At 45.6% G+C, this 22,879-nt stretch overlaps 1 protein-coding gene across 1 annotated transcript in view; it reads left to right on the top strand.

Moving 5' to 3' along the window:
* The window catches only part of RDH5 (retinol dehydrogenase 5), a 59,901-nt gene that overhangs the window by 23,107 nt on the left and 13,915 nt on the right, over window positions 1-22,879 (top strand). Inside the window, exons 2-3 of the mRNA XM_088480529.1 lie at window positions 11,466-11,795; window positions 20,548-20,806. Of these exons, the coding sequence (XP_088336655.1) occupies window positions 11,483-11,795; window positions 20,548-20,806 (572 nt within the window). The 5' untranslated portion in view covers window positions 11,466-11,482. The remainder of the gene's footprint in view (window positions 1-11,465; window positions 11,796-20,547; window positions 20,807-22,879) is intronic.

A 22,879-nucleotide genomic window follows, 5' to 3' on the forward strand; every position in this document is an offset into this window, starting at 1 on the left:
ACCCACATCTGGTTTGCAAGTGTACTAGCTGGTCTCCCAGCAACTATCTGCTCATGTTATTGAACCTTTTTTGCTTTAAACTAACATTACTCGCCACTTGCCACTTTGAAATTGGAAACAAACTTTGTGTTCATACCTTCTGTTTCAGCTGTATCAATACATAAAATTGTGGATTGCCACAGATTCAAGTATGGCTCACTACTATCCATAGGACCTTCATTGTGCTGCTTATACCATATCTATATATGTTGACAGTTATTATTGTTACAATTCCTATACTTATATACAAGTTATTTATTGTCATTTTAACCGGTTGGTTCTTTGATGAGAATACCCTATATTTATAGATATTTTATGTATTATTGTGTAATAAATACTCATATGGACAAGTGTAAGATCTATGATTTAAGGAAGGGGTAGCCAACCCTGGTCCTCGAGAGCTACCGAGAGCTACCAACAATGCATGTTTTCCAGGTCTCCTCACAGAATCACAAGTGTAATAATTAACTCCACCTGTGGATCTTTTCAAATGTGTTTCTGAGTAATGAGCTAGGTGCTCTGGAAAACGTGAATTGTTAGTAGCTCTCGAGGACTGAAGTTGGCTACCCCTGATTTAAGGCCTTACGTTGTGTCTTTCTTCTGAATTCTTAAACACTATGCCTGCTGCTGGGAGTGGAGTTTCATCCCAGAAGGGATGAAGACATTGTTTTTCTTCCCAACGGATACAGAGAAAGAGATACATGTAAATAACTACTGGCATGAAAAGAGGCAATTTGGAGGCCCCTTACACAAAACTGCTGCCCACCTTCCAGTGTGTACCCAGAAAGACTTTTCAGCACAGCACAGCCGGGAATCGGCCTGCGACTACTTCCCCAAAATGTGGAAAAGATGATGTCCATCAAAATGAACTACAAATTCTACGAGAAAGACCTTTACCGTCAATTACATGCAAAAATTACAGAGGCCCCCGTAATGGTGAATTCCAGCAGGGAAAAAAATTATATTGTGTGAAGGGGAATATTGTATACATCACCCCAGATTATACCATCACCCAAGCCTATATCGTCATCCCATCCTGTGTTGTGTATAAATTACAGCTGCGCTCCCTGTTAGATTGGGGATTCATTGTCCACTTTAGTGGATGTGAACTCAATTTTAGTCCATATCATCAGCACACCCCCTACACATCTTCTGACCTGGGCTACAGGAGGAGCAGCTGCACTCTGGAATATTGTTGCATGGAGTTGCCCCTCTGCCTCGCTGAAATTCATGGGTAGGGACTGGTAGTAGGGACACTATAATCAGAGAATGCAATTTTAGCTGCTTTATTAAATTTTTTAAACCATATCCTCTTATTTCACCTTTGAAAATATTTATGCAAATCTCAGCAGAGGCGTTTTGTGATGCCTTTGTGAAGCCCAAAAAATGTTTTTATTTTTTTCACACTGGAGGTGTGGCTAAACGCACACACAAAAAAAATAGTTTTTATTATTTTTTGCACACTGGGCGGGCGGTATATCATACTAATTCTTGATATTAATAGGGCCCGATATTAATAGGGCCCGCACAAGGTAGTTGCCCCAGGGCTTCCACAAACCTTAATCGAGCCCTGAATGTAAGCTTGGATGGTAACTGAAAATAGCACTAAGGGATGAAGTCTTAATAGATGGGATTGATACTGAAGACTCTGACAGATAAAGAAGGGGGTAAGTAGGGTGGATTCTTCCTGGGACTGCTCAATACCAGTTATAGATTAGTGGGTGTCTGGAAGCCTAGCAGGTGGGTTACTAACAGAGTCTCTGATAATGGGCTCTCTTACAGGTGCGGCAGGTAGTGGAGCAGGTGAAACTGCAGGTTCAGGTACTGCCAGCAATTGGCGTTGGTTGTATTCAAAGCACAACCAGCCTCTATGTTTTTGGCTGCAGCTGCTGTGTGCAAATATGCTAATGCTAAAGGAGGCATCTCAGGACAAAAGACGCCCCTCTGCATTGTCGAGGCCAGTAAATCTGCGTTGGAAGAGGCAGACAATGACCTCGGCACTCTCAGAAAATGAGGATGATTCCTCCGTTTTCGGGATCCCGACAGGGTTAGAATACCGACACTTTGTTGGTCGGTATCCATTCCTAACCCTTCCCATGTCCCTTCCCTAACCCTCCCTCCCCAGTGCCTGAACCTAATCTCCCCCTCTCCGCACCCTAAACCTAACCCTCCCCCCTTAGTGCCCAACCCTCCCCCTAACCCCAGTACTTACCTTTGAGATCCCGGCGGTCGGGATGCCGGTGCCGGTATTCTGACTAGTGTCAGGATTCTGGCGGTCGGGATATTGACCGGATCCCCAAACCATCAGGTTTGCGTACAAATCTGAATCAGGTCCAATGACTTTACATGATAGAGTAAACTGCTTGATGACATCAACGGTCGATTACAAATTGCCTTGTATGCTTTTTTTATTTCATTTTTATTTTATATGATGTGTTATCTGTTTTATAGACTATTCCATAATTTTACTGAATATTACAACAATTTTTCCTGGGTTTGACTTTATGTTGTTTACAGTGCTCTCTGTTGTGATTTGTGGCACTCTGAGCACTGACAATACGTGTTGTGAAGGTGGATTTGCTTTTAGCCTATAACATCACATTAATTGTGTCTGAGAATAAGAGCACTAGCTGTTTTTCCATTACTTTCTGACACAAAAATAGTAACAGAAGTAATGGAACAGGAGAGTTGTGATCTCATATCCTCACATAATATTCCCCAAGAAGGCAGTGAATGAGGTTATTCAGCTTTTGTAGAATACAGCGAAACCATACTGGAACTGTACTATAGTCTATATAAGGCCTGCACTAGGTTATCGATTTTAGTATTCTAAAGTTATGGGATTATTCTATCTACAGTACATGTAATTTTTTGTTGTGTCCAACTCTATTTAAAAGCAACAACGTACAGCACAATAGGACTAATTTACTAACATGCCATTGAGCTATAATATTAAACTAAGCCACATTATGGGGTCTATTTATCAATACCTGCCTTAAATATAGATTCACCACAGCAATAGAAATTCTTAGTTCAGGCAATTTATCAACAAAAATCAATGGGTGAGATAAGCGATGCTCAGCTTACCGTTGACACTGGCCAACAGAGGATTTGGGGTTCGAGTTCTTGATTTCAAAAACAGGTTGTGTTTTTTTTTTTAAGTAAGAAATATAAAGGAATTATTGAATAGAAAATGGCAATGAGAGGACAGTGGTGTTACTTATTATGCCACTGTCCATTATAAATATGCTTCTGCAAGCAACACATTGCAGGTGATAGACAGCAATAGTCCTCATTGGTAAGGGGGCTTTGGTAAACAGGCAGATGCCTATTATGTTCCTATTAGTCTGGGGTCCAAATGGTAATTTTGGGAGGTCGGAGTCTCTAGCTACTCATCTTTCAGCTGACACGTTGATTTAGTTCCTGGCAACTGTTACAGGATGCACTGCGTTTGGTTAAAGCACAGGTTGTTTATAATATGCTTCTGTCACAATCATGACCCCACTTCTGTAATTGGAAGTAGCCTGCACTGTTCAACAACTGCTGATGCTGGGACCACGCATTACTGGCATTTGACTTGAATCATTGACTTATAGGATATCTTCATTCCCCAGTAAAGGCAGGAATATATTTATCTATATTGACGTTTGGGTGAAAATCCCGTAATTTGTTCTGTTACTTTTTCAGGTTTTGACACATTAAACTTTGCACCTCAAACTTCAATCTGAAACACTGGTACTATCAGTGGCGCACACCGAGGGTCTGACTCATCATGGATCGCTATTGAAAATATGCTAATGATTGCAATCGCACTGCCAGCATAGGAGATGCCCACTGCCTCCCACTACCGCTATCTCACATCCGTAATACTTTGCAAACCTTCATAAAAATTGGTAACATCGAGTACAATTGTTCTTTCACGCAGAATTACAGAAGCCCTGACCCTACTTAGAAATTGCTAACTTTGTTGCACGCAGTGAGTACTCAAGCTGCGTATGCAATCGCAATGGCTAATTTATGCACACCCATGCAACGGTGTTCAAATGGTCAGGCACGCCTGCGTTTCTCCGACCACCCCCCATCACCACCCACAAATGCTCACTGCCTGTAAATCACTCTGCGATGGCTCTGCATGGTCTCCGTGATCGCAGTGCGATTCGCAGTGGTGCCTTCACGCATGATCACTGCAATGCATATGCATGTGCAGTATGCAACAATCGGCCAACTGTGAGCGCTGTTGTAGTTGCGATCCTTACTGAATCAGGCCCTGTATACGGACACTGAGGAATACTCTATACTAATGATGGCACACTAATTTACTGGCACTAATGCAAACTATACTGGCATAATGTATTTTTGCACTTGGGCCAGAGCCAGCCCGAGCCTAATTTGTTTGGTAAGCAAATATGGATTTTAGCCTACCATAGTGGAATAAACAATGTTGTACACAGATATGAGGCCTATTTATCAAGGTGTTTTTTCATAAATTATGCATGATCTACATTTCACAGAAATCTCCTGCAAAAGGCTAACTATTGATGTGGATCACAATCCCCATTATTAACAATGGGGACTGCGAACTGACTCCTATGTATCAAATTCCGAAAAGCAAATTTGTCCCCGCTGGTTTAAGTCATCCTCAGATGGTGTAAACTGCTTTATGCCTATGGAGGCATTTTCGCAGGAGAGAGATTTTAAGATCCCTCTCCTCAGCCCAGTGGCGTAACTATAAATTTTACTCCCCATTGCCGAAAAAGTTTCTGGCGCCCCCCCATGGCATTTTGGTAAAACAAACAGGGTCATTCCTAGGCAATTTGATTCTCAGTGCGAACAGTTAAAAATAGAGATGTGCGCCGAACCATTTTTGCTGGATATGGATTTGAATTTGGCTTTTATTCGTCGTCCGGCTTAGGATTTGCATTTGGATTTGCCAAACCTGCCGTGACTGGCTTTGGATTTGGATTTTTTTTTAAAAATTGATAAAAAAAGGCAAAATTAGCATAATTTGGGCTTTTTATTATTCCTAGAGTATTATTAACCTCAATAACATTAATTTCCAGTCATTTACAGTCAATTTAGACCACCTCACAGCTTATAATATTGTTTTCACCATTATTGGCCAAAGGTTGCAGTGAGCTGACTGGTTACTAAGCGACAAAGCAGCGGCACAGCGGCACAGACACTACAGAGTCACGGTGCTTGTATACACAGAAAGCTTATGCCCAAGAAGTCACAGTGCTTGTATATAGAGGGCTAAGGGCCAAACCGTCACGGAGCTTGTATACACAGAGGGCTTATGCCCAAGAAGTCACAGGCAGGGCCGGCTCTAGGGGTGTTTGACCAGTGCGGTAACACAGGGGCGCCACCCGCAGAGGGCACATCCCTCCCCAGCATCCCGATTTCAGCGGGACAGTACTGTACCACTGTTCCACCCGTGGGCCTAAATGGCCCGCAGGTGGTCAAATTGGGAGGTTAGGGACCCCCACCGCCGCAGCTGAGTGGCGGTGTGGGACCCCCGGAGTGTGAATGGATGCAGCGTGCATGCGCGCGGCATCCATTCACTGACAGGAGAGGGCTGGGGATAGCCCAGCCAGTGACGGAGGGCTGGGCTTTACCCCCAGCCTGACGTTATTTGGAGGCGTGCCATGCGGGCACGCCGCCTAATAACGTCATGTAGGGGGCGTGGCCTATGGCAATTAGGCCACCCCACATTTTGGTCGCGCGCGATGTAAGGGCACCTTGTTCTGGGCCGGCACAGGGTGATCCGACCCCTGGAGCTGGCCCTGGTCACAGTGCTTGTATATAGAGGGCTAAGACTCAATCAGTCACAGAGCTTGTATACACAGAGGGCTTATGCCCAAGAAGTCACAGTGCTTGTATATAGAGGGTTAAGGTCCAAGCAGTCATGGAGCTTGTATATACAGAGGGCTTATGCCCAAGAAGTCACAGTGCTTGTACATAGAGGGCTAAGGCCCAAGCAGTCACGGAGCTTGTATATACAGAAGGCTTATGCCCAAGAAGTCACAGTGCTTGTATATAGAGGGCTAAGGCCCAAGCAGTCACGGAGCTTGTATACACAGATGGCTTATGCCCAAGAAGTCACAGTGCTTGTATACAGAGGACTAAGGCCCAGGAGCTTGTATACACAGTGGGCTTATGCCCAAGAAGTCACAGTGCTTGTATACAGTGGGCGAAGGCCTAATTAGTCATGGTGCTTTAATACACAGAGGGCTAAGGCCTACGGAGTCACGGTGCTTTTACACATAGAGGGTTAAGGCCCAAGGAGTCACGGTGCCTGTATACACAGTGGGGTACAGCACCAAAAAATATATATTTTTTATTTTTAAACTTTTATCTTTCTTTTTTTACTTTTTTAAACTTTGTTTTTTTACACAGCCACTTGTGAGTCTCGACACTTTAACTTGCTGAGTATAGTGCAGCAATGCAGCATACATCAGCGTGCAGTCAGTGTGCCCCCTTACAGTCACTTTGCCAGCACAGCCACTTGTCCCATTCCCTGTACACAGCCAGTGAATAGACTATCAGCAGAGTATAGCGAAGCATACAACAGCATGCAGTGTGCCCCCTTTACAGTCACTTTGCCAACACAGCCACTTGTCCCTGTACGCAGGCACTTGTCCCTGTACACAGCCACTTGTCCCTGTACACAGCGGTGCAATGCGCATCAAGCGGAGCGTGGAAGTTAAATGGCACCGATTCCCAGTCTCGGCGCCTTATGTAGAGGCAAACTCTCGCCTCTCGTTAGAATCCGTCACTCTCGCCTCGAGCGAGGATCCGACGTCAGGAGGCTGAAGTTCGGTCTCGCAGTGGGATCCGAATCGGCGGGACTCGGATCCCCGATGTTTGAAACAGTTTGGATACCACAGAATCCATACCGCTCATCCCTAGTTAAAAATGGGCCCCCACACTGCATAGACATTTTAAAAATAAAGAATTAGCGCGCTCTCCAAAAAGGCTATGTGGTCTCACTGCAAGGACATGGCCTCGCTGCAAGGGGCGTGGCCTTCCTGGAAAAGAATACCTTATACCCAAGTTTTTCAACCTGCATGTCCATACATTGGCCACCACAGGATGTCACACACAGTAATGCCCATTACACATTATGCCACACACCGTAATGCCCATTACACATTATGCCATGCACAGTTATGCGCCTGACACCATTTTGTGCCCCACACTAAGGCTTCTAATTACTTTTAAATTACCTGCTCATTGTCAGGGGTCCCATGCTCGCTGTCAAGGGTTTCATGTTCTGGGTTCCATGCTTGTTGTCAGGAACCCATGCTCTGAGTTCCATCATGCTTGTTGCCAGGGGTTTATGCTCATTGCCAGGACCACCTGATATTCAGCAAACTTTGAAAACGTAAAGTTTTCCGGGTTTGCTTGCGAGAACAAGCTCCATATTCAGATGGCGTTTGTTCACGGAGCCCCTCTCATTCCTATGGGAAGGAGTTCTGTGAAGAGAGATCCGAGCGGATCCCTCCGCCATCTCCTCTGATGCCGCAGCGGATTTGAACATGCGTCACCTCAGGTCACACATGCACAGAAGCCGACCGCAGGAGGAGGTAAGTAACACTGCTACTTCTGTTAGCCCATCTCTCATTCTGCAGGAGCTGCAGCTGCCACTGATTATTGCAGTGGGGGCGCTTCTGCCATTGCTGAGGATGGGGGAGCCCGATGCTGCCAGCACTAAGGACATGGGAGGGCCCGCTGTTGAGGACGTGGGGGCAAGGCCTGCTGCTGAGGATGCGTGGAGAGGGCCACTGCTGAGGACGCGGGAAAAGGGCCGCTGCTGAGGATGCGGGGGGGCCCCTGCTCAGGATGCGGGGGGAGGGCCTGCTGCTGAGGACGCAGGGGGAGGGTCTGCTGCTGTGGATGCAAGGGGAGGTCCTGCTGCTGAGGATGCAGTGGGAGGGCCCACTGCTGAGGATGCAGGGAGAGAGCCGCTGCTGAGGATGCAGAGGGGTTGCGCTACTGCTGACACTAAGGACATGAGGGGGTCCACTGCTGAGGATGCGGGGGGGGGGGCACGGCTGCTGACACTGAGGATGGGGTGGCGCTGCTGCCGCAGACACTGAGGATGCTGATTATGGGGTCCCAATGTTGCCACTGCTGAGGAAGGGAAGGGGGGGGCTCGCTGCTGCTCGGGCTGACTGCAGAGGTCTGGGGTTTCCTTCGTCACTTTTACTTTGTGCAAAATACATTATGCTGCCCGTAACCCTGATGGTGGCCCTGCCCATAGAACCAGTCTGCCCCTGCATGGCCCCACCCCCAGTTAAAGTGGGCGGAGTTACAAAACAGGAGGGCCCACCGTGGTTTTATCCGATTCCTTGGTGGCCCAGTCTGAGTCTGCATCTGTCTCCTCCTAGGTGGCGGACATTTTTGGAGGGACATTTTCTGCAGATTCCATGCAGATGGCTAGATCGCATGGACTCTGCATAAACACTGGCTGCAGTCGGGCGCCCCAAAGCCACCGCGGGGTCTGTTGGGGCTAATGTTACATCACTGCCGCAGCCTCCGTCGTAGGGAAAATACTTACCTTACTTCCTATGGGTGTCGGGATTCTGGCTGTCGGGATGTTGCTGTCGGTATTCTGAACAGCGGCATCCCGACAGCCGGGATTTCATACCCAACTCTTATATTATATATGGTTTTGCATATAGCAATGTGATTGTTGTCTGGAGATTGTATATATTTTTAATGTTTAAATAGAAGGTTAATGTTTAATAAAATATTGTTTGCATTTTATCTTTGTCTCAATTTACCTACTGTGTTGCGCACCCCACAGGTGGAATGATTCATTATTCCACTGTGCTTTTGTTGAATTATAGGTGGTGCAGAGCCACTTATTGGGGTGCTGCATAGTTTAATATCTTTATGAGGAATAATTAATTGTCATTTAGTGCGCCTGGTATAGGAGTTCACAACTCTTTATTTGTATTGCTCCCCAAATTGACTAAAATTAAATTGTAAAATAAATAGCAGAGAGAGCATTGTGATAATAATGCTATACTCAGATGGTGTTATTATGGCTTCCCTCCCATTTCACCTACTCCAGCTCTGCTCTGACAGCTAGAAAAGAGCTCAGAGCTGGCACCTGTGATCAGCCATGTGTGTTTAAACAAACCACAGGCTGATCACTGAAGAAAATAAAGCTAAAAAAGAAAATAATAAAAATAAAACTCACTTGCACGCTGCTGTAGCCAGGGATTGGTATCTAGCTCCTTTGACCCCAGTCAGATGATGCTATGAAACTCCCAACCAGCATCTCAGTTTTAAGCACTGATCAGTTGACCAGGGTCACAGAGAAAAGGTTGTATGAGGGGGTTAGCAAGTGCAAAAATGTTTGCAAAAAATACTTTGAGAAGTGCAGGGGAGAGATTTGCAGGGACAGAGCTTACTCACAAGCTCTGTTCCTGCATGTGATATTTGATACATCCTTGCAATGTATTCAAATATCGCAATGCGAATTTGGGTGAATTTATCACAACCCATCAGCATCTAAGAGGCAGATTGTGATAAATATGCCCCAAATTATTAGAATGCATGAATCTCTCTCGTGCCACCTCCCTCAATATGTCTTCATACTCATATTTATTTTCCTGCCCCTTCATAGCTGTCTCATTACCCCCTCCTTTCACATCTATCTGATTGTCCCCACCATTGCCATCTCATTTCCCTTACTTAGCTTTCTGATTGCCCAATTCTTAGCTGACTCATTGCCCCCTCACTCCATACAGTATGCAACTGTTTGCCCCCTCTATAGCTCTCACTGCCAGTCCATTTCATATCACACTGATCCCCTCACTTCTCTCTCATAGAGCTCACTTCCCACCTCACAGCACCACATACTGTCCCATTCACTGCCCACCTCACATCACCACCTTCTGCTCCCTCACAGCACCACATACTGTCCATTCATACCCAACCTCACAGCACCAGCTACTGCACCCTCACAGCACCACATACTGTCCCATTCACTGCCCACCTTACATCACCACCTACTGCACCCTCACAGCACCACACACTGTCCATTCATACCCAACCTCACAGCACCAGCTACTGCACCCTCACAGCACCACATACTGTCCATTCATACCCAACCTCACAGCACCAGCTACTGCACCCTCACAACACCACATACTGTCCCATTCACTGCCCACTTCACAGCACCACCTACTGCACCCTCACAGCACCACATACTGTCCCATTCACTACCCACCTCACAGCACCAACTACTGCTCCTTAACAGCACCACATACTGTCCCATTCACTGCCCACCTCACAGCACCACATATTGTCCCATACACTGCCACCTCACAGTACCAGCTACTGCTCCCTCACAGCACCACATACTGTCCCATTCACTACCCACCTCACAGCAGCAGCTACTGCTCCCTCACAGCACCACATACTGTCACATTCACTACCCACCTCACAGCACCATCTACTGCTCCCTCACAGCACCACATACTATCCCATTCACTGCCCACCTCACAGCACCATCTACTGCTCCCTCACAGCACCACATACTATCCCATTCACTGCCCACCTCACAGCACCATCTACTGCTCCCTCACAGCACCACATACTATCCCATTCACTGCCCACCTCACAGCACCATCTACTGCTCCCTCACAGCATCACATACTGTCCCATTCACTGCCCACCTCACAGCATCACCTACTGCACCCTTTCAGCACCCCTCTCAACACAGCCCAATATCCTCTTTCCTCCCCACAAGCTCCAACATACTTACCTGCCGGGGACATTGGTGTTTTAGTGCTGCTGACCTGCCAACAGCTCCTCGAGTGGCTCTGCCACCCAGTCAGTATGATTGCGATATGACAGCATGCCTCCACGAGGTGAAGTAGTGCCAAAACTCCTCTGAACAGAGGAACAGCGGGGTGCCGAGTGAGTGACACTGACTTTCTGTCTCTGACTGTGGCGGCATAGTATGTCGGGCTGCGGCACAATGGTGCCCTCCTCAGTGTAATGCACTACTCAGCCATATACCAGGCATAATGATAGGACCGATCCTGACTTGGGTACATTGTAGTCCATAGGGTATACTAGCACACAGTACACTGCAGTAGGGCATAGTGTATACTAAGGAAATAAGGCATGCTAATTAATATAAATGGGACTGTACTGCATACAAAGTATATTAGGCTATACTGTGTTTTGGCCAATAAGATAAAACTGTTAGTTTTACTCTTGTCCTCTTTTGATATGCAAAGCAGCTAGTTATATTCATATCCAAATTGTTGTTCCCATGAAGATATGGCCAAAAGGGACGCATCCAAATGTGACATGGCCTTGAAAATGGGTAAATTTTTTACTCTTATGAAATATAGATATCCCTATAAATTGTATTTGTTTAACCTCTTTTTTTTTCCTAATAGGGCTGGACGAGAGCTCCATGTGGTGCTACGTACTTCTGTTTGCTATTGTATGGGCTATTGGATGGCTCCTGAGAGACAGACAGACTATTGCACGGTTGTCCGACAAACATGTCTTTATCACTGGTTGTGACACAGGCTTTGGAAACCTGCTGGCCAAACGATTAAGCAGAAAAGGCTTTCAAGTCCTGGCAGCTTGTCTCACACAAAAGGGAGCAGATGACCTTCAAAAAGCCTGTCCTATAGGACTGAAAGCCACTTTACTGGATGTAACCAGCCCAGAGAGCATCAGGAAAGCAGTAGAGTGGGTGAAGGTGGAGGTGGGAGATAGAGGTAGGATATGTAAAAGTAATACAAAAGTACAAAATATGGAAATATATAAAAGTAATACAAAAGTAATTTCAAATGTGTACAAATTAGTACTTCAAAAGTAAAGTATATATGTTAATAGGTGAAATTGTTTCCAGTTTATTTTTATATATATATATATATATATATATATGGGATCTAGTTATGAGACCGTGGCTGCGATGCCACCGGTCCCAATACCGACAGGGGAAGCCCGACAAGGAACTTAAGTCACAATACCGACGCCTATCTTAATCCCGACGCCGGAACAGAAGGACGGCTGCCCGAACGAGGTAAGTCCATGGTGCCCTTAGTGTTAGCCGTGGGTGGGATGGTTAGGTTTAGGTAGTGTAGCGGGGTTAGCATTAGGTTTTGGGGGATAGGTAGGGTTAGGCACCCCTAGGGGGAGGGTTAGGGTTAGGCACCACTGGGGGGGTGAGGGTTATGCACTAAGGGGGGAGACTTAGGTTTAGGCACTAATGGGAGGGTTAGGGTGCGGGGTGGGGTTAGGGTTAGGCTACAAGAAGGGAGTGTTAGGGGGAGAAGGGGGGAGGGTATAAATATACTTACCCGACCCCTGTCGGGATACCAACCATCGGGATGCTGCTGTCGGTACTGTGACAGAAGGCATCCCGACAGCCGGCATTACATATATATATATTGTGGCAGTTTCACCAGAGATGGCGCTGGTGAGCAGCAGATTCTGTGTGGGATTGGAGGGAAGGCCACCAAGACTGATTGTGTTTTGTATAGCTGTGGTAACCAAGCCAAGCTGGAGCTGGCGATGGACCTGCAGAGAAGCAGGCAGAGACTTTATTGGCAGACTAGCTGCACCATTATAGTCAGGGATCAAGAAGTGAGTTAGACACCCTAAATAAGGGCTAGTCTGTTTATTATTTTCTGTTCATTCTTGTTTCCTGATTTCCATGCTGAAAAGTAAAGCTTCCATTCCATTTATTTACACAGAAGTTATGTGTGGACCCTCATTAAAGCACCTAAACACTGCACCAATCCACCCTCTACCAAGCTAATTACCCCAAGTCATCACAATATATACATTCATACATACATACTGTGACAGGAATCACATACACTGGAGCAGGGGCGTTTATACAAAGGAGGGGGTCCGTGTGCAGTCTCCGACACAGGCCCCCTCCTCTCCCTTCAGTGGCCGGCAGCACACTGAGCTGTGCGTGGTCAGCTCCACACTTATAGACTCTGGGCACTAGAGTGTGCCAGGAGTCTATAGCACATGCGCAAGTCACCGGGAAAATGGCCATGGTGGTCATTTTCCCTGTACTGCGCATGTGCAAATGACGGGAAAATGGTAGCAGAGGCCATTTTCCAGCCATTTTTACAATGCTGATCTCCCGTGCCGACGTGGGACTCCAGAGAGACTTAAGTATACTATGGGTGCAGGATGTGCGGTGAGGGCCCCCCTGGACCCAGGAGCCCGTGTGCCCCACACACCCTGCACCCATTATAGATACGCCCCTGTACTGGAGTAAATCCCAAGGTCATTTTATTTTCATCCACAGGCAGTTTCACATACAGCAAATACAAGTTCTTCAGTAGACCCTAAGGTCCAGGACCCCTAACAGTTGCCACCCTCTGGCCTATCACCTGGGAAGCTTATCCACCTTCAGGAGCACTGTTCACTTTACCTGACACAGTTTTAAAACAAGCTGACAGGTGTCTGGAATCAACTGCTTCTCAATACTGGCCAAAAGAAACACCTGGCCTGGATTCTCTCCAACTACAACCCTGCAAACTCACATACACCTCAGGCATGCTGTCTCTGCCACACTCCTTCACCCTTAGCTTCAACCACGCTGGTGAAGCTACCAGATTCTTAGGTGAACACCACGACTCACCTATACCAATTCTTACCAACCATCCGGAACAACACCTCTTCTCTACCCCCTTCCAAAGTTCCTCCTCTTCAACCTCTCCCTCCTCCTCCCGTAGCTTCACCACATAGTTGACTGTAGGATTGGGGTTCATAAATTTCCTTGAGAGGGCGTCTGCATTGAGGTGGAGCTTCCCAGGGCATTGTTGCACCTTGAATTTGAATGGTTGTAAAGCCAAAAACCAGTGGGTCACACCAGCATTCACCTCTTTGTTTGTGTGCATCCACTGTAGGGGTGCATGGTCTATAACTAGCCAGAATTCTCTCCCCAGTAAATAGTACCTTAGTGACTCCACTGCCCACTTAATTGCTTTATTATTTATTTATTAACAGTTTCTTATATAGCGCAGCAAATTCCGTTAAACTTTACAATTTGAAACAACATTAACATTTTACTGGGTTGTAAAAGTCATAGATACATACATAAAAGACATATGTAAAAGACATACATAAAGGTAAGAGGGTCCTGCTTACAAGCTTACAATCTATAGGGAAATAGGTGATGATACACAAGGATAGGTGCTACATATTGCAAATTGGTCCAGCCCGATTGCAGAAGTTCTTGGTGGGCTGTATAATCCAATCACACTGGAAAGTTGGTCTAGGGTTAGGAGGATGTTAAATAGAAGAAAGGGAAGATGTGATAGGTGTTTACTATAAGAAGGTAGTTAGATAGGGAAGCTATAAAAGCTTATGTGGGCGGTCCTGGAATCTGATAAGCTTGTCTGAAGAGGTGAGTTTTCAGAGAATGCTTGAATGTTTGGAAGCTAGTGGAAAGTCTTATTGTGCATGGGAGGGCATTCTACATGGTGGGATAATTGACAAGCACTCTTGCTCGATAGTTGAGTACTTGCGGCTTAAGTACAAAATAGATTTTTCCTCTCCATCTACCACCTGGGAAAGGATCCTGTCCCAGACGCATCAGTCTGCAACACAAACTGTTTTTGAAAGTCTGAAGCATGCAACACAAGTTCTACACATAAGGCTTGTCTTAAATCTCGCTAAGCAGCTTCCACTAGCTGGAACTAGATTATTTTGTCTGGTGTCTGCTTCTTTAAACACTCAATCAGTGGAGCTGCTCTAGTGGCAAAGTGACGTATAAACCTGCGATAATAGCAGAGAAATGTTCTAAGCTGAGACTTTCATTCTGGCTTAGGCAATGTTGCTACTGCCTCCACTTTATTGGGTTCTGGTTTAACATGCCCTCTACCAATCACATATCCCAAGTATTTTGCCTCTACCATTCCGATAGCATACTTCTCTGGGTTAGGTATTAACCTGTGTGCCTGTAGAGACTGCAGAACTGCCTCTACCATCGCAAGGTGAGTTTTCCAGTTAGAGCTATATATGACAATGTCATCAAGGTAAGCAGCTGCATACTCTCGATGAAGCCGAAGCAACTTGTTCATTGCCCTCTGGAAAGTTTCAGGAGCTCCATGCAAGACAAAGGGCAGCATTCTATACTGAAACAATCCCTATGGAGTAGAAAAAGCCATTTTTGCCTTGGCGGCATCAGTTACAAGGTATCTGCCAGTACCCTATTCTCAAATCAAGCGTAGTCAAATATCAGCTTTTTGCCAAATTTTCTACTAGCTCGTCAACCTGAGGCATAGGATAGGCATCAAACTGTGAGACTTTATTTAGTTTCTTAGTCATTGCAAAACCTCAGGACCCCCGAAGGCTTGGGTACCAACACAATGGGATTATTCCATTCACTATTTGACTCCTCTTTGACCCCTTAGTTCTTTTTTTACTGCAGCCCGATTAGCCTTGGGAATGCAATATGTTTATTGCTTAATCACCAGCCCTGGTGGAGAAACAAAAACATACTGTATGGGTTCTTCAAGGGATGGCAGAAAAAAAATATCTTGGTTCCGTTCTACTAAGTCTGTGGTTTCCCTCTTTTGGTTGGGACTTAATGAGGCTTCAATGGGCACCTGACAATCTGGGGTTTTAAGAGCAAGCAGGGAAGGTTGACTAACACTTTCCTTCCAGGGTTTTAACAAATTAACATGGTAAATTTGTATCTCTTTTTTTCTACCCTCCTGGTGCACTTTATAACTAACAGGTCTCACAGCCTCTATGACCTCATATGGATCTTGCCGGTGGGCATATAATTTAGTTTCAGGGTAGGAACTAAAACCAATACCTTAAATGAGCGGTTTACTGCTGTGACATAGTAATTACATTTCTGACGTTGTTGGGCCAGTTTATATAATCTTTTACAAGTGGCTCAATTTGCCTTAGGCGATCCTACAACTGAGACACAAACTGGACGATATTAGGCTCTTGGGTCGGTTGCTGCACCCAGTCCTCCTTTAAGAGATCCAAAAACCCTCTAGGCTGCCTACCATAAAGGAGTTCAAAGGGGCTAAACCCCGTAGATGACTGGGGTACCTCCTGTATTGCAACCATTAGGTAGGTTAAGAGCAGGTCCCAATCTTGCTTCTCTTGGAACACCTCCCGCCTTATCATCTGCTTAAGGGTTTGGTTAAATCATTCTACCAGTCCGTCTGTTTGTGGGTGATATGCTGAGGTGGTAATTCTATCAACCCCTAACAGGCGGCACATATCCTTCATTAGCTTAGCCATAAAAGGTACCCTGGTCCGTCAAGACTTCTTTTGGGATCCTCAACCATGTATATAACATTACCAGCTCCCGGGCAATGGTGCTAGACTTAGTATTCCACAGCAGTATTGCCTCAGGGTAACAGGTAGAGTAATCAACCACAACTAAGATATGGTGATGCCCACGAGCAGACTTTTCCACCTACCAGGTCCATACCAATCCACTCAAAAGGTACGGACATGATAGGTAGAGGAACCAGGCATGCTCTAAATTTTGGCCAGGGTGCCGTCTTCTGGCATACTGGGCTTTCCCGGCAATACTTTTTTACTGCAGCACGAATACCCAGCCAGAAGGACCTTCAATAAATACGTTGGAGAGTTTTCTCCTCTCCTAAATGGCCACCCCATAAATGTGTATGAGCCGCTTCAGTACTAACTGCTCATGCTCTCTGAGGATCAGTAACTGGTTTATCTTTTTACCTTGCAAATAAGCAACCCGGTACAACAAATCATTCTTTAACATGAAATATGATGTGCTGTCATGCGGTAAAGCAGTTTCTATTTTACAATTTATCATTACAACATTTTCAAATGCATTTACAAAATTCCCATCATTTTGCTGATCCCTTGCAAAGTCCTGTAAGGAGACATTTTTATCCAAGGGTGACCAATTAGCCTCCGGGACACTTCCCTCTTGCTGGTCACCAGGGAAGGTTTTATGGTCACAGGACTTTGGCACAATACAGTACTTGTTTTTATAGGGACCTCCACTGCCAGTTTCTCTTCACTGTCATGCCAGGCAATTCTCTCTTTTAATAGCGGAAAATCACGGCCCAAGATCACTGGGTAGGGAGACCTTGGGGCTATGGCAGCTACCATTTATATTGGCCTCCTGTTTAGCACCACCAACAGTTTTTCACAGGGGTACTCTTAAACATTCCCATGGATACACAGTACTTTCACTGAGGGTAATACCTGATCAACCCCTTTTGGCACCAGGTTAGCTGACACAGGTCACTACCCATATCAAATAAAAACCAAGACCTCACAGCCTTCTATCTGTATGGCCATCCAGAACAAGGTGATTTCTTCTGGAGAGGCAATGCCTGCCAACATACTGATAACAAGTCTAGCTGATTTACCCGTGCTACAGTCCATAGGCTCACCCCGGTTCGTGCAGTCCCGGGGGGGACATGACTGGGCTTATCGCAGTTATAACACACGACTGGAAGCAGGTTGTGTGGCCTAACAGCTGGGACATGGGTCCTAGGCTTAGGAACTTGCTGGTACCATTGTTTTGTTTTATTTAACTTAAATAAACTCAAATCATTCAAGTACGACTTCCAACTCTTCAAATGTTTGGAGGTCAGCCTGGAAAGCCCATTGTTGAACCCCATGATCCAACACCCATTCAGCATGTTCTAAAGCAACTATCTCCATGATATGCTGAGGGGTGTTCTTATCTGGCTGTAACCAAGCTTTACTTTGCTGTGCCAGTTCAGCCAGTTAAACCCTTGGAGTTTCAGAGGCAGTCAGTTGCCAGTCATGGAAATTTTTAGCTTTGCTAAGTCCCGTCACCCCAAACATGGCAAGGATAGCTGCTTTCAGGTGAGTATAGGAATCAGCCTGTGGAGCAGATAGATCTACATAAGCCCTCTGGGCTTCTCCTGTAAGACAGGGAGCTAACTTCACTGCTCACTGTTCCTCGGACCATTTAACCGGGCAGCTGTGCATTCAAAGGTACACATGAACACTTCTATATCATCTGATGGTGTCAGTTTATGCAAAACCTCGTGCTCCCGTCCACATTTCTTTATCTCCACCAATTCCTCATGCAGCAGTTGTAACTGAGTTTGCTGGCCCTGTATCAGGGTCTGCTGACCAGTGTCCATCTCAACAAAGAATTTCCAAACCTCCTCCATTTTACCCTGCAACTCCATTCTGTGGACAAATTTAGCTGGCTTAATCAAATATTTTTGTTAAACCAGATTACCAGCAAAATATATCAGCTAGCTACCCTGTCACAGATACACACTGCACAACATTCCCTGGCCTCCACAGCCACATATACAGGAACCAACAAACAGTTTATACTGTGCACAATTTGCTAATACCCTCCTACACCATCCCCTGGCTTTCAAGCCACATACACAGGGACAAATGTTAACATTGTGAACAACAGACATTTTATGGCTGACCTGCCACACTCACCTACCCAGCTGCTGTTAGTGTGACTCAGACTCACCAAGCTGCTGTGAGCGGGTAGCGTTCTGCAATGCATCTCGCTCCGCTGTGGGATGCATCCAGCAAAAGGGCCCCATGTTGGGTGCCTAATGAGACAGGAATCTGGAGTAAATCCCAAGATAGGGAGCACTACTGGGGACTCTGCATATTGGGCACTGCATAGGGGGCACTATATAAGAGACACTACTGGGGGCACTGTATAAGGGGCTATACTGGGGTCACTATATATTGGGCACTACTGGGGTATTGCATAAAAGTCACCATTGGGGGTACTGTATAGGGGCACTACTGGGGGCACTTTATATTTGTCACCGAATAAGGGGCACTACTGGAGGCACCGTATAAGTGGCACTACTGGGGGCACTATATATTGGGCACTACTGGGGGCACTTTATATTGGGCACTGTATAAGGGGCACTACTGGAAGCAATGCATAAGGGGCACTGCTTAAGAGGCATTAATGGGGGCACTGCATAAGGGGCACTGCATAATGGGCAATACCATAGGGGGCATTGCATAAGGTGTACTACTACTAGGGGCACTGCATAAAGGGCACTACTACTGGGGCACTGCATAAGGGGCACTACTACAGGGGGCATTGCCTAAGGCAGTCACGTCACAAGGGGGATGCGGGGGGTGTGGGCCGCACCGGGGGGTCACCGTGGGGAGGGACGCAACTGGCCTATTGGGCACTGTTACTGGGGACATTGCATAAGGGGCACTACTACAGAGGGCAATGCATGAGCGACACTGCTACTGGGGCATTGCATAAGGGGCACTACTACGGGGGGCATTAAGGTGCATATGGAATGGAAAGGAATGTTCCCAGACTGATGAGAAATGGTGGTGTCTCATGTTGACACGTCCCCATTTTCAGTGGTCACGCCCATTTTGCCATGTTGTTACGCCCACTTTTTAGCATTTGCTCGTGGGGGGGTGGGGGGTCCTCCATTTTTCATGTTGAACTGGGCTCCAAATACCCCAGTTACGCCACTGAAACCTAATAAAAATATTTTGCACTAACTTTAGTAAAGAGCATTTGGATCAGTTTTGGTAAAAAAACTACTCCTAGCCCTTTAATTCACATAATTTTAGTAAGCAGATCGCATATTAATTGTGATCTGCTTCAAATTTACAAATGTTCAATTGTAAAATAAAATAACGGGGAAAGGCCTGTGACATTAATACCATCTGGCGTTAAGCAGGCTTAACCCCGTTTCACCGGCTCCTGCTCTCTCCTAACAGGCAGAGCAGAGTTTGGAGACAGTGCCTGTGATCAGCTTTGCGTGTCTAAATAGACCAAAAAAATTGTTAAAAGAACCCCCAAACACTTACCTGTACCCAGGGACTGGTTATCAGTGATCTGGGGAGCTCCTCTGTGCCTCTGGTCAGCTGGTCATTGGACTCCTGCTCTGTGCCTCCAGTCATCTGGCACCCTGGCTCCTGCTCTGTGACCCTGTTTAGCTGATGTGTGCTGGAAACCGGCATCTCATTTTACAGCACACATCAGCTGACCGGGTTCACAGAGCAGAAGCCTGGTGACCAGTTGTCCGGAGTGAGAGCTCATCTTATCACCGAGGTAAGTGCAAGCAGAGCGGCAGGGGGGTCTGGATTAGAAAAGGGATTGTGGTAACCGGCGGTAGCGCATGTGCAGACACCTTCTCACAGTATTTTTTGCTAAAAATTCCCTGAGAAGTGTGAGAACAGGATTCGGAGGACACAGCTTTATCACAAGCTCTTTCCCTGCATGTGGATTTTAGTACATACAAGTGATATTTCCTAAATTCCACAATTAAGGTGAAAATATCACACTACAACAGCATTTTAAATGCAGATTTTAGTACATACAAGTGATATTTCCTAAATGCGCAATTAAGGTGAAAATATCACACTACAACTGCATTTTAAATGCAGATTTTAGTAAATAGGGGCCTAAAACTGTTACAGATGAAAGATACTGTTGGCTATCTTTTATGAAATAATTGCTATTTCCGGACGTTATTAATGTCTTTACAGGTCTGTATGGTCTGGTTAACAATGCTGGTGTTGCCAATCCGATAGGCCCCACTGAATGGATGACAGTAGAAGAGTACCGAAAGGTTATGGAAGTAAACACATTTGGCACAATTGCTGTGACATTAGGGTTTCTGCCATTATTGAAGTTGGCACAAGGTCGAATTGTTAATATGGCCAGCGTACTAGGGAGAATATCAGCTAATGGAGGTGGTTACTGCGTCTCTAAGTATGCTGTGGAAGCTTTCTCTGACAGTCTGAGGTAAAAACCACAAAGAACATGTTATAAATGATATCATGGTAATGTCATGTACATACAAAACCACATGGCTCCCTTTGAGCCATTCAGTAGCTTCATGACTTACTGGCTATGGGATAAAAATAAATATTGAAGCTTTTGTAACTACAATTAATATAAATTACTTTCCCAAAAGTTATAATGCAAAGTTCCATCTTCTTGTTTTTTCTTCTTTTTCCTCACAATGACAAATTCACCTCCATTAATTGGAATTGCCACTGGCATTAGGGAGGGACTGCCAGACAGGAGAGTGAAATGAAGGTTCACTAACCATGGGCGGAGCTGCTACTGGGCTGGAGCTAAAGAATTATTTTATATATATATTAGTAAAACCAAGTCTACCTCCCTCCTGTTTAGACTTAATTGCTTCTGATACTGATCAAGTGTTGATTTAGCTGGTAGATGCCCAAACAGCCATTTTTCATCATCTGTCACAGTGACCTGAGCATTCTTTGCCAAATCCAACAAATTCTCATTAACCTCAATCCACTTTGTGTCATGTTTCAAACCCAATTACAAGAGAAATAGTGGATTCAAGAAAAATCCTCAATGAATACACACCCAAATCCTAATGTATCCAGGCTAACCAAAAATCAATATATATACCCAAACAACAAAAAACACTAACACCACAATTCAGGTATTATAGCAGCACATTTGATTATAATAGCACAAATCTATTTAAAATATAGCAAGACCTATAATCATAGCAGCCTCTAAGCAGAATAAAGTGCAGTAGTTGAGATATAAATCCGAATTTCAAATTCATCCGTGATTACTGACAATGGGCCTGATTCACTACGTATCGCAACTGCGATCGCGGCTGCGATTACGCACACAGTCTGACTGCGATCATATGCTAATCCATTGCGATGGCTATGTCATCGCAGCACTACATAGGGACACCCACATTACCTTACACACATCCGTAATACTTAGCAAGACTGCGAAACCATCGGTAACATCGAGTACCATCGCAGCCTCACGCACACTTGCACAAGCTCTGATCTTACTCAGAAATTGCTAACCTCATCGCACGTAGTGAGTACTCAAGCTGTGTATGGCATTGCAGTGGATAATTTATGCATGCCCATGTAACGGCTTTCAAACGCACTGGCATGCTTGCGTTTCGCCAACCACCCCGCCACCCACAAACGGCACTTCCTGTCAATCACTCTGCGATGGATCTGCGTTGTCTCTGTGATCAAAGTGGTTAGTTCACGCACGTGCACTAGGATGCATGCGTAGATCGCAACAATCAGCCGATTGCGTGCGTAATCGCACTTGCTATCTGTAATGAATCAGGCTTAATATCTGTTGTTGTCCTCCAGATAATATCTCTTAATAAGTACTTGAATGATATAATGGGTGCATCTAGAGCAGGGATGAGGAACCTTTTTTCTGCCGAGGGCCATTTTGATTTATATATATATATAACATTATTCGCGGGCCTGGTGCAGGCCACGCCCCCTCCATGTGACATCACACAGGGGGTGGGGCCACAATCGCAGGCGATTACAGCAATGCCAGGAGCATCCTGCGGATGCACCGGGGAGCTGTAAGGGCAGCGGTGTGACCGTCTGAAGCGTCCTAAGGATGCTCCAGGCTGCACTGCTGCATAGATTCTGGCTGCAGGGTGCCATTCTAGGCACACCCTGCTAGCCAGATGAAGCTAGCAGAAAAAAGCTCAGAAGGCCAGACCAAATGATTCCAAGGGCCTGAGGTTTCCCATTCCTGGTCTAGAACAATACAAAGAGTTTGCCAGCACTTTCTCCATCAATCAGGGCTGCTACATAAATTTGTCACACTTGTCGATCCTCTGGATATGTGACAACACACAAAAAACTAACTGTGTCTGTGTATATATATATATATATATATATACAGTCAGGTCCATAAATATTGGGACATTGACAGAATTTTCATATTCTGGCCTCTATTCACCACCACAATGGCTTTGAAATGAAACAAACAAGATGTGATTTAACTGCAGACTTTCAGATTTAATTTGAGGGTAATTACATCCAAATCAGGTGA

Source organism: Taudactylus pleione, unplaced genomic scaffold, assembly GCF_031769625.1.
Source record: "Taudactylus pleione unplaced genomic scaffold, aTauple2 ptg000005l, whole genome shotgun sequence".
Lineage (NCBI taxonomy): Eukaryota > Metazoa > Chordata > Amphibia > Anura > Myobatrachidae > Taudactylus > Taudactylus pleione.